Source organism: Gekko japonicus, unplaced genomic scaffold (assembly GCF_001447785.1).
Source record: "Gekko japonicus isolate JY-2015 unplaced genomic scaffold, Gekko_japonicus_V1.1 scaffold3145, whole genome shotgun sequence".
Classification (NCBI taxonomy): domain Eukaryota; kingdom Metazoa; phylum Chordata; class Lepidosauria; order Squamata; family Gekkonidae; genus Gekko; species Gekko japonicus.
Window position 1 is genome coordinate 133,362 of NW_015173774.1, and position 11,935 is coordinate 145,296.

Below are 11,935 nucleotides of genomic sequence, written 5' to 3' on the forward strand. Positions count from 1 at the left end.
TGTTTTGGACTGTGGGCCTGGGGGGGGGGGCTCTGCAGCTTACCTGGCTGCTTCTTGCTCTGACTGAGGGCTGCTGGGAGCAGGGGGTGGGGCTTGTTGCATGTGCCCACCCCCTGGGCTCTTTACTGCCGGAGCTCTGCTCCTGTGCACTCCTGCAGGAAATGACCCCTATATATACATATATGTGTGTGTGTATATATATATGTGTGTCTGTGTATGTATGTATATATGTGTGTGTGTGTATCTATATATATATATATCACCAGATGTTGTTTCCTTATATGCTTTTAGTTATGCTACTAGCTTATATGTTGGGCCATAAATATAGCCATGCCAATGCTTCAAATTATTCTGGTATCAGAGATTTCGTTGGTGTGGATGTGTGTCACCTCTATCCAAGGAGGCCCAGGGTCACTGCGCAGAGGCAGGCAGTCACAAACCACCTCTGAAGGTCTCTTGCCATGAGAACTCTACCGGGCAGCCATGAGTCGGCTGCGATTTGATGTCCAGTAAAAAATCCTTAAGTGGCGATCACTCATACCTTTATGGCAGCGAGTTTCATAAGTTCTTCCTCTTGCCTCGAATTACCCACCAGTCGGCTTCATGAGGTGCTCCCAAGGTCCAGTATGACAAGATTGGGAGAAGAAGATTAATTGAATCACCGAGCTGGAAGGGGGCCGTCCAGGCCACCTAGCCCAACCCCCTGCTCAAGGCAGGACCAGCCTAGACTGAGCATCCCGGAGAAGTGTTTGTCCCGCCGCTGCTTGAAGATTGCCAGGGAGGGGGAGCTCGCCACCTCCCTTGGCAGCTGATTCCCCTGCGGCACAACTATTAACTGTCAAAAAGTTTCTCCTAATATCCAGCCGGTACCTTCCCGCCCTTCAATTCAACCCATGATTGCGAGTCCGCTGCCTCATGCTGAGTCGGTATGGTCTGCTCAGATGGGCAGCCGCTCTCCAAGGTCTCAGGCAGAGAGGTCTTTTGCATCGCTTCTGACCTGATCGTTTTGTAACTGGAGATGCCAGGGATTGGACCAGTGTTCCCTCTAAGATGAGTGAGTGTGAGCCAGCTCGCAGTTTTTTAGCCTCCGGCTCACACATTTTTGTCTTAGCTCAGGAAAGATGGCTCCGGAGCAAACTAATTTATGCAGCAGCCCAATCGCTCGCTCACCACTTTAGTGCCGGCAGCTCACAAAGTAGAATTTTTGCTCACAAGACTCCACGGCTTAGAGGGAAGATTGGATTGGACCCGGGGACCCTGTGCCCGCCAAGCCGATGCTCTACCACTATGCCACGGCTCCTGTCCGTGGCTGGGGAGCAGAATGTTTCCCTGGGGTTCAAGCAATCGAGCCCGGCCTCCAGTGGAAAGGAAGGTTGCCTTGCTGGGGATGGGGGGTGACTCGGATTTCTCCCCACCATTTGCAGATATCGACAAGGTGATGATTAACCTGAAGACAGAGGAGTTTGTCCTGGAAATGACCACTCTGCAGTCGCTCCAGCAGTTGATCCAGTGGGTGGGCGACTTTGTCCTCTACCTCCTCGCCAGTCTGCCGAATCAGGTACTGACCCTTCTCTGCCGGGCTTTGATTAGGGCATCATCGTTTAGTTCAGACGTCCCCAACGTAGTGCCCACGGGCACTGGAGCACCCACTGACACCCTTCCTGTTTGGTGTCGTGGTCAGGAGCGCGGACTCTAATCTGGGAGAACCGGGTTTGATTCCCCGCTCCTCCACGTGCAGCTGCTGGTGTGACCTTGGGTCAGTCACAAGTTCTCTCAGAGCTGCTCTCTCAGGAGCAGTCCTCGAAAGAGCTCTCTCAGCCCTGCCTACCCCACAGGGTGTCTGTTGTGGGGAGGGGAAGGGAAAGGAGATTGTAAGCTGCTCTGAGACTCCTTCGGGTAGTGAAGGGCAGGGTATAAATGCAATCTCTTCTTCTTTTACCTCACAGGGTGTCTGTTGTGGGGAGGGGAAGGGAAAGGAGTTTGTAAGCCGCTCTGAGACACCTTTGGGTAGTGAAGGGCGGGGGATAAATCCAATCTCCTCTTCTTTTACCTCACAGGGTGTCTGTTGTGGAGAGGGGAAGGGAAAGGAGATTGTAAGCTGCTCTGAGACTCCTTCGGGTAGTAAAGGGAGGGGTACAAATCCAATCTTTTATCCTCATCTTCTTCTACAGGCTGGCCGTCTTCCCAGGAAGTGTGAGGAGGGAGGCATTCCATTTGGCTGCACCTCCTGAGGCAGCCATTTTGCATTTGGCCCCACCTCCCCGGCAGCCATTTTGGGGTGGCACTCACCACCCCCCTCTCAAAGGTGCCCAGAGGCCAAAATAAATTAGGCACACCTGAAGTAGAGAATTTACAGGGGACACTCCAGAATAAAAGTGTGGGAGAGGAACAGGAGGGGAGGGGGCTGGCCAGTGAGTTACCCTTCCTAGCTAGACTAAGCCCCAGCTTCCGGCCACGAGGATCTGAGTTCGAACCCCAGGATCCCCGACAAATATTTGCTCGTTCCTGAATCGCTTCCGTTCTTCTTTCAGTTGCCCATCGTGGCCTCCTCCATTGTGACCCTCTATTTTCTGGAGCTAACCGACCTCTTCAAGCCTGCCAAGGTGGGCTTCCAGTGCTACGACCGAGCGCTCTCCATGCCCTACGTGGAGACCAACGAGGAGATGATCCCGCTGCTCATGCTTCTCAGCCTGGCATTCGCAGCTCCCGCGGCATCCGTGAGTAGCCGGGGGGCTCTCTGGGGATGGAGGAGGGTGCCCTTTTCCGTGTCTTTCCGCTTTCTTTTTTGTATTCCCCCCCCTCCGTATTTTTCATATGTGTGCACATGAGTGCGTGCACACCTGGAAGTCATGGCGACCTCTGGTGACTGACCCCTCCTGGGGGCATGGAGGATATTCAGAGAGGTGGCTGAGTAAAGCCTGCCCCCACCTCCCGACTGCTGGTATTCCTTGGGGGTCTCCCATCTGAGTACTTGCCGGAGTCGACCCTGCTTAGCTTCCAAGATTTGACGAGATCGGGCTTGCCTGGTGATAGAATCATAGAGTTGGAAGGGACTTCCACGGCCAGTCTGGTGTAGTGGTTAAGTGTGTGGACTCTAATCCGGGAGAACCGGGTTCGATCCCCCACTCCTCCACATGCAGCTGCTGGTGTGATCTTGGGTCAGTCACAAGTTCTCTCAGAGCTGTTCTCTCAAGGACCGTTCTCAAAAGAGCTCTCTCAGCCTCACCAACCTCACAGGGTGTCTGTTGTGGAGAGGGGAAGGGAAAGAAGTTTGGAAACCGCTCTGAGACTCCTTTGGGTAGTGAAGGGCGGGGTATAAATCCAATCTCTTCTCTTCTTCATCATCTAGTCCAATCCCCTGCATAATGCAGGACATTCACAAATACCTCCCCCCCACACACCTGCAGTGACCGCATGCTCTATGCCCAGAAGAGGACTCAGGGCTCATCTTCTTGCTTTTTTAACTTTGTCATTGCAAACAGACGCTGGTCCATCTGTTTTCATCATCAGTTTGTTATTTTTATGCTTTGTGATGGACTTCTTAGGATGTGGAATGCTGTCGTATAGGCCAGTCCCAGCCGGTGCTCCCTGTAAGCCGCGGAGTCTCGTGAGCAAAAATTCTACTTTGTGAGCTGCCGGCATTAAAGTGGTGAGTCAGACTCTCTCAGCCCAACCTACCTCACAGGGTTGTTGTGAGGATAAAAACGGAGGAGAGGAGAAGGTTGTCAGCTGCTCTGGGTCCCCCTTGGGGAGAAAGATGGGGTATAAATGAATGAACGAAACGATAAAATAATTTAGACAGGGTTTGAAGGGCTGCAATTTGTAAACCTCTCAGCCAGTGGCCCCTCTAAAACTGTGGAGTCTTCCAAGCATAAATTCCACTTTGTGAACTGTCAGCATTGAAGTTGTGAGCGAGCGATTTGGCCGCTGCATAAATTAGTTTGCTCTGGTGCCATCCTCCCTGAGCTAAGACAAAAATCTGCGAGCTGGAGGCTAAAAAAACTGTGAGCTAGCTCACACTACCTCAGAGGGGACACTGCTATGGAGCCACCATTCCTGAGCTACGACAAAAATGCGTGCACCGAAGGCTAACAAACTGTGAGCTAGCTCACACTACCTCAGCTTAGAGGGAACACTGCTCCGGAGCCACCGTTCCTGAGCTACGACAAAAATGCGTGAGCCAGAGGCTAACAAACTGTGAGCTAGCTCACACTACCTCAGCTTAGAGGGAACACTGCTCCGGAGCCACCGTTCCTGAGCTACGACAAAAATGCGTGAGCCAGAGGCTAACAAACTGTGAGCTAGCTCACACTACCTCAGCTTAGAGGGAACACTGCTCCGGAGCCACCGTTCCTGAGCTACGACAAAAATGCGTGAGCCAGAGGCTAACAAATGAGCTGGAGGCTAACAAACTGAACCGGCTCACACTAACTCAGCTTAGAGGGAACACTGCTCTGGAGCCACCATTCTGAGCTACGACAAAAATGCGTGCGCTGGAGGCTAACAAACTGTGAGCCAGCTCACCGCAACTCAGCTTAGAGGGAACACTGCTCTCAGCAGGCTTTTCCGCGTCGAATGGTTTTAGACTTGTGTGGTTTTAGACTTGTGGGCCACTCGGGGCGGTGCCTTGGTGAAGGTGGGGCAGAGAACTGGGGGAAGGCTGGAGACGGGACCTGAGAGGGGCTGGTTTCCTTTGCGCAGGCCGCGACGAGAACCACCCCAGCGAGCCGGACGATGCCCTGATCGACGAGTGCTGCCTGCTGCCCAGCCAGCTGCTGATCCCCAGCATCGGCTGGCTGCCCGCCAACGACTCCATCATCAGCAAGCTGCAGAACAAGCAGCCCCTCCGCCTGCAGTTCGGGAAGCCCCCGGGGCTGGCGGGCCACTCCGCGTTGCTGCAGTACGACGCCTTCGCCAGGTAGGCCGGCGGACCGGGTGCGCCGTCGCTTTTGCGGCACCCGGACTCGTGGAGTGGGTTTGACAAAGCCGTGGCACTAGTCTTAGCGACGATGGAACCTCCAGTTGCAGCAGCAGTATACCACGGCTTTGGGGCTGCTGCAGAGAGGATGGGCTATGGGTACGACCCTGCTGGGGTTCCCAATCAGCAAGTGGGGGCGGGATATCCCCCGCTTTTGTGGGCTCCTGCCCGCTGCTGGCCAGCTGGCCGGTGGGTTGAGAGTCCCCCCCACCCTGACCCCATGCGTGACGTGCTGTCGTCACCCGGAAGTAACATCAGGGCATTGGGGGGGTGACGCTCTGCTTTTGGGGCAAAACTCTATGGTTTGAGGCCATTTTTACCATAGAGTTTGCCCAAGAAGTGGAGCAGCACCCCCAACGCATTGATGTCCCTGCCCACCCACAGAACACCCCCCCCCAGATCCCCCCCACCGATGCAACAGGGTTGTTCTTAGGAAAGGTAAATAGAGCAGCTACGTTCAGTGGCAGTCTATCGCTAAAGTCCTTGCACCGGGGACAGAAATTAGATGAGGGACGTTTCTTATTTTTGCTCTGCTCTGTGGGCTTCTTGAAGGGAAGCTGTCGGGCAGCAGGTGCAGGGCTCACAGAAATGCCTCTTTCACACAACAACCCGTGGAACTCATTGCCACAAGACAAAATGGTGGACACAATCCTGTACCCCTTTTGGAGGGAGAGAGAAAAGGGTTTAGACCAAGGGTGTCCAGCCTTTTTGAGCCTGCAGGCACCTTTGGGATTCTGACATAAGGTGGTGGCCGCAAGCACAAAGTGGTTGCCACAGAAAGTGGAGCTGACCACAAAATGGCTCCCACTGGAGGCGGAGCCACGCAGACAGAAGAAGCCCACATGAAGGGGAGAAGAAAGGTAATTTAAAAAGTACACTGGGGAAGAGCGAGATAATAAAACTAGCACTGGGGGCAGCTGCCACCGAAACATTATTTTGGACTGCACAGCTAATCAGATCTCCAGCGGCCAATAGGAAGCCTTGTTGGGCAAGAGCCCCACCCACCCAGCCAGTTTGGTGTCATGGTTAGGAGCGCGGAGTCTAATCCGGGAGAACCGGGTTTGATTCCCCACTCCTCCACATGCAGCTGCTGGCGTGACCTTGGGTCAGTCACCAAGTTCTCTCAGAGCTGTTCTCTCAGGAGCAGTCCTCGAAAGAGCTCTCTCAGCCCCGCCTACCTCACAGGAAGTCTGTTGCGGGAAGGGGGAGGGAAGGGAGATTGTAAGCCGCTCTGAGACTCTGAGGGAAGGGCGGGGTATAGATCCAATCTTCTTCTGAACTTTCTAAAAACACTTGGTGGGATCTGGGAAAGGTGCTTGTGGGAGCGTGGCGCGCACTGGCGCCTCGTTGGGGACCCGTGGATGAGACAAAATGAGCTTCATAGACAGGGAAGCCATGATAGATGAACGGACCTCCCGCTCCAGGGACAGTTCACCCCTGAGAATGCCAGATTGGATGCTGGACAGGGTAGGATGCTGGACAGGGGTAATTTCCCCAAAAAGGAGGTGCAGGAGCTCATTTGCATAACTCATTTGCATACGCCACATTCCATGACAACGGGCAGGCATGTTTAAAGTGAGTTCAGGCAGGCTGGCTGGAGACGGGAAGGGCAGGGAGGCAGACATGCCTGGGTTCCCTGCTCGATCTTCTCCAGGTGCCCCCCCTCCCTGAGTCTCTCCGTGGGCGGGGGGCGGGGCCTGGGCTCCTTACTGCCTGAGCGCCGCTCCGGGGCGCTCCGGCAGGAAATGACCCCTGATTCAGGCCCTGATCCAGGCAGGCTCCTTTCACAGTAAACCAAAGTGACCTTTCCCCTTCCCTCTCAGGGCACCCGGGCAGCCCAAAATCGACCATTTGCGCCGGCTTCACCTTGGGGCATACCCGACTGAGGAATGTAAATCCTGTACCAGGTAAGCAGCGTGGCGTGGGACGGGTGGGAAGGGAGGATCTCGTTTCCTGGTTCTGACGGCGGCGCGCTCCCTGTCCCGCCCACAGGTGTGGCTGCGTCACGATGCTCAAGTCCCCGAACAAGGCGACGGCCGTGAAGCAGTGGGAGCAGCGGTGGATCAAGAACTGCCTCTGCGGCGGCCTGTGGAGGAAGATGCCGCTCAGCTACTCGTGATGGCGCCCCCTGTGGGGAGGGAGGAAGGACTGCACAGAGGGATGCCCTCCGAGGAGGAGGAAGCAGGAAACCCTCCACCATCCCGGGGTGTCACAAGGAGACGGTCCCGAGCCTGGAACTTTGGGGGGGGGGGGAGTGAAAGAAAGGCAAAGAATTTGGAAGACTGGGCTCGATTGGACTCTCTTGCGGCTTCCTTGGAGGGGGGTGGATTTAGGCAAGAAGCCAGCGAAGAGGATGTACGGAGGCACATTTGCGGGCCGTTCTCGCCACGCTCGGTGGGCTCCGAGGAAGGTGTGGACCGGGCACCTCGTCGGGGACCCCTCTCACCACAGAGGGGCGAACTTTACCCCACCCGCCCTCTGTACCATGACCATGCCCCTCTGTCTGAAAACAGCTGCTCTCCAACACTGGCAATTCTGGGCTGAGTCAGCCTCCATCTGCACATTTCTCCCCTCTCCACTGTAAAAGAGAGAGAGAGAGAAACAGCCTCTCCGCCTATGGGAAAGTAGCACACCAGAAAGGGGGCGGAGCTTAAAATCTCTTTTTCCCTGGCATGCTGCCTTTCTACATGCAGGGGTGCCCTCTCCGTTTCCGTCACGGCTCTTCGCTCCGGTGTGCGGTGATACGCCTCTATGGGGTTTCTTCCCCTGCCTCCTAAGTCCAAGGGAAGTTCTGCCCAGTAGAGCGGCACGCACCAGAGCTCACTGCAGAACTCCTGTATGTTCCCCAGATGTTCCCTGAGTGTGATCCTTCTCCTCCTGACCCCGTCGCGTTTTCAGTGGCTTCAGCGTGGCTGTTCCACCACCGTGGGTGCCGTGTCCTTCGAGCCCGCCCCCCGTGTTTGTGCATGGCCCCTGGAAAGCAGGATGTTGACAGGAAAGAGGCAAAAATCCTTGTAGCGGAGAAGAAGAGGAAGGGGTGGTGGGACAGCATTAGGTTGCCGGTTGCTTGTTTGTTTTTGTAAATCAGCCTTTTGAGTACAACTGTTTCTAACAAATTCCCGCAGGGAAACCCCTCTTGTGAGTGTTATTACAAGGAGCACCTGGGGAGCGGCCTACCAGCCTGGTTTGGCCCAGTTTATGATGGGGAGTTCCGGCCCGCCAGGGAGAAAAGTTGGCTCTTCCAGTTAGCTTTCAGTTAGAGAGCCAGTTTGGTTGTAGTGGTTAGGAGCGCGGACTCTAATCTGGGAGTACTGGGTTTGATTCCCTACTCCTCCACATGCAGCTGCTGGTGTGACCTTGGGTCAGTCACGTTCTCTCAGAGCTGTTTTCTCAGGAGCAGTCCTCGAAAGAGCTCTCTCAGCCCCACCTATCTCTCAGGGCGTCTGTTGTGGGGAGGGGAAGGGAAAGGAGATTGTAATTGAGACTCCGAGTGAAGGGCGGGGTATAAATCCAAACTCCTCCTCCTCCTCCAGTGTGGGGGTGGGTGGCGCTACTCATCTGACCGCTTGATGGCCAAGATCCACAGAGAACGGGTGCTCATGACTCCATAATGGAAGCCAGTTTGGTGGAGTGTGGACTCTAATCTGGGAGAACCAGGTTTGATTCCCCACTCCTCCCCTTACAGCTGCTGGATGACCTTGGGCAAGCCATAGTTCTGATAAGAGCTGTTCTTGAAAAAGAGCAGTTCTCGAAAGGGCTCTCTCAGCCCCACCTACCTCACCGGGTGCCTGTTGTGGGGAGGAGGAGGGAAAGGAGATTGTAAACCGCTCTGAGACTCCGAGTGAAGGGCGGGGTATAAATCCAATCTCCTCCTCCTCCTCCTCTCTTCTTCTTCATGAAGCTAATTGGAGGCACTGAAGCTGTCTGATGTGGGGAAGGAGCTGTTGCCACAGGGGCACTTTGGCTGGCAAATAGTTTTCTGAGCCAGGGCTCTTTTTGTAGAAAAAGCCCAGCAGGAACTCATCAGCATAATAGGCCACACCCCACAGCAGAAACTCATCAGCATATTAGGTCACACCCCTGACAGCACAGCTCATTGGCATATTAGGCCACACCCCCATGTTACCAGAAGTGTGCTCATCCAGCCACACACACCTTTTGTTTGTTATTCTGTTTACCTTCTTTGTTGTCCAAACCCAGAGCTTTTTTTTGTAGCAGGAACTCCTTTGCATGTTAGGCCACACACCCCTAATGTAGCCAATCCTAATGAGTTTCTGCTCTTGGGTGTGGCCAATTATGCTAATGCGTTCCTGCTGGGCGTGGCCAACTTGGGAGCCAGCCGGAACTCCGTTCCTGTGCGTTCCTGCCCAAAAATAGCCCTGGTTTTCTCCCCAGGAGGAAAGAAATCCCGACCTACAGGAGGCCACCACTCCCACCAGAATGGGTCTAGCGAGATCTCCCCAGCAGGGTACTTTTTTGCCGGGAGGAAGTCTTGTTTAGGGCTGCAGCTGCCGTCTGGCGCCCCCTAGTGGGGTTTTCAAGGCAAGAGACGTTCAGAGGCGGTTTGCCATTGCCTGCCTCCACGTCACGGCTCCGGTATTCCTTGGAGGTCTCCCATCCAAACACTCGCCAGGGCTGGCCTCACTTAACTTCCAAGGTCAGGCTAGCCTGGGATATCCAGGTCTCGGCCCTCTGGCAATTGGGGATGGGGAAGACCTCCACCCGTGACGTTGGGGGCGTGGACCACGTGTGAGGGGGCACCGCCCCTACGTGCCCCACTGTGGCTACAGGCCCGACTCCAGTCAACCTCCTGGCTGCAGGATCCTGTGCCAGTTGCCATTTCCAAACACTAGGGCAGCCCCTCGTAGAGCACGCTGCAGTAATCTAAGCCGGGGTTAACCAAAGCCAGGTCTTTTCTGCCCAAGGAAAGGCTGCCGCTGACTGACCCGTCGAAGCCGGTCAAAGGCACTCCTGTCCCGGCCACCGCTGCTGCCTACAGGCCCCGTTCCTCCAAGGGTAGCCCGACCCCATCCAGCATGGGTGACCCCTTAAATCCTGGATCAGACCTTCCGCACACAAATCGCACTTCTGTCTCATGGGGCGCGAGATGTATTAGCCCACGTCCAGCGTTCCCTCTAAGCTGAGTTAGTGTGAGCTAGTTCACAGTTTGGTGTAGTGATTGAGTGCGTGGACTATTCTGGGAGAGCCGGGTTTGATTCCCCACTCCTGCACTTGCACCTGGCTGGATGGCCTTGGGCAAGCCCTCTGATAAGAGCTGTCCTTGAAAAAGAGCAGTTTCTGTCAGAGCTCTCTCAGCCCCACCTACCTACGTTTAGTTCAAGAAGTCCCCAACATAGTGCCCACGGGCACTGGAGCACCCACTGACACCCCTCCTGTTTGGTGTCATGGTCAGGAGCGCGGACTCTAATCTGGGAGAACCGGGTTTGATTCCCTGCTCCTCCACGTGCAGCTGCTGGTGTGACCTTGGGTCAGTCACAAGTTCTCTCAGAGCTGTTCTCTCAGGAGCAGTCCTCGAAAGAGCTCTCTCAGCCCTGCCTACCCCACAGGGTGTCTGTTGTGGGGAGGGGAAGGGAAAGGAGTTTGTAAGCCGCTCTGAGACTCCTTTGGGTAGTGAAGGGCGGGGTATAAATCCAATCTCTTCTTCTTCTTGAGCCTCTGGCTCACACATTTTTGCCTTAGCTCAGGAAGGAGGGCTCCAGAGCAGACTAATTCATGCAGTAGCCAAATTGCTCACTCACAGCTCCGGTGCCAGTAGCTCACAAGGTAGAATTTTTGCACACAAGACTCCACAGCTTAGAGGGGGCATCGTGCGTCCCTTCCAAAACTGTCCAGGCACCGGTGCAGGGTTTCAAAAGTAACCCTGGGATCAGTTAGGGTGATCTGCCACCCACAGCATGAGGTTCCTGTTCTATGGGTCTACATTGGCCTTCCGTGGCCGGATTCCAGTATTCCTTCGGGGTACACGTGTGTCTTTTTCTCTTTTGGCATCCGAAAGACAAAATTTATTCCAGTGTCAACTCCCCGGAGTCAGAGCTAATATGTTGACCCATCTGGCAGCTGCATTTATACTGAAAGCTGCAAGCTGAAAAGTGTGTGTGTGGGGGGAGTAGAGTTGTGACCTCCAGCTGGTATCCGGGTTTTGCAGTTTAAAGTATTTGTGTTTAAAACGGAAGCTCAGGAGATACTTTTCCAGTTGTGGGACTTGGCAGTTCTCCCATCTCTGTCAAATACTGCTTTACGTTTAACTTCTTTTGCCCAGGGGGCGGGCACATGCAACAAGCCCCACCCCCTGCTCCCAGCAGCCCTCAGTCAGAGCAAGAAGCAGCCAGGTAAGTTGCAGAGCCCCCGGTCCAAAACAGTCCAGTGGCACCTTTAAGACCAAGTTTTATTAAGGTACAAGCTCTCCCTCCACTGTGAGGACGGATGTGCACGTTCCCCCCCATACACACACACCCAATAGCTAGCAACCCAAAACAGTCCAGTGGAGCCTGAGCGGTGGGTGTCGCCTTCTGACACACTTCCAGTGATGTCAGGGGGTGTGGCATATGCAAATAAGTTATGCGAATGAGTTATGCTAATGAGCTCCTGCACCTCTTTCTACAAAATGACCCCTGGCCCAGAGGTCACAGCGTGCCAGGCTCTGGCAGGATGCACAGCAACATGGCGGAGGAGCGAGCACTGAGGAAGAGGCGCCCTGGCCTGGATCGGCTAGCCGTGACCACGCCACACACCTGCCCCGGCCCTGCTGGCGTCTGAGTGCCATCCAAACTTCCTGTTCCGCGCTGGGCACAGCGGGAGGGAGCTGGTCGAGGCCCACCAGCCCCGCCTTGCCTCTCAGCCCACCCACCTGGCTGCCTTGTGTCACTTCCTGTGGCGGCCACCATGTGACTCAGAGCCCCTCTCCTCCAGCCGCCAGCCCAGGATGGAGCCAGCAGG

General features: G+C 55.1%; 1 protein-coding gene across 1 annotated transcript in view; it reads left to right on the forward strand.

Moving 5' to 3' along the window:
* MED16 (mediator complex subunit 16) overlaps positions 1-8,062 on the forward strand; it is a 36,095-nt gene extending 28,033 nt beyond the window's left edge. Inside the window, exons 11-15 of the mRNA XM_015423527.1 lie at positions 1,425-1,558; positions 2,532-2,721; positions 4,702-4,918; positions 6,802-6,885; positions 6,971-8,062. Coding sequence (XP_015279013.1) covers positions 1,425-1,558; positions 2,532-2,721; positions 4,702-4,918; positions 6,802-6,885; positions 6,971-7,097 — 752 coding nt within the window. The 3' untranslated portion in view covers positions 7,098-8,062. The remainder of the gene's footprint in view (positions 1-1,424; positions 1,559-2,531; positions 2,722-4,701; positions 4,919-6,801; positions 6,886-6,970) is intronic.
* The last annotated feature ends 3,873 nt before the right edge of the window (positions 8,063-11,935 follow it).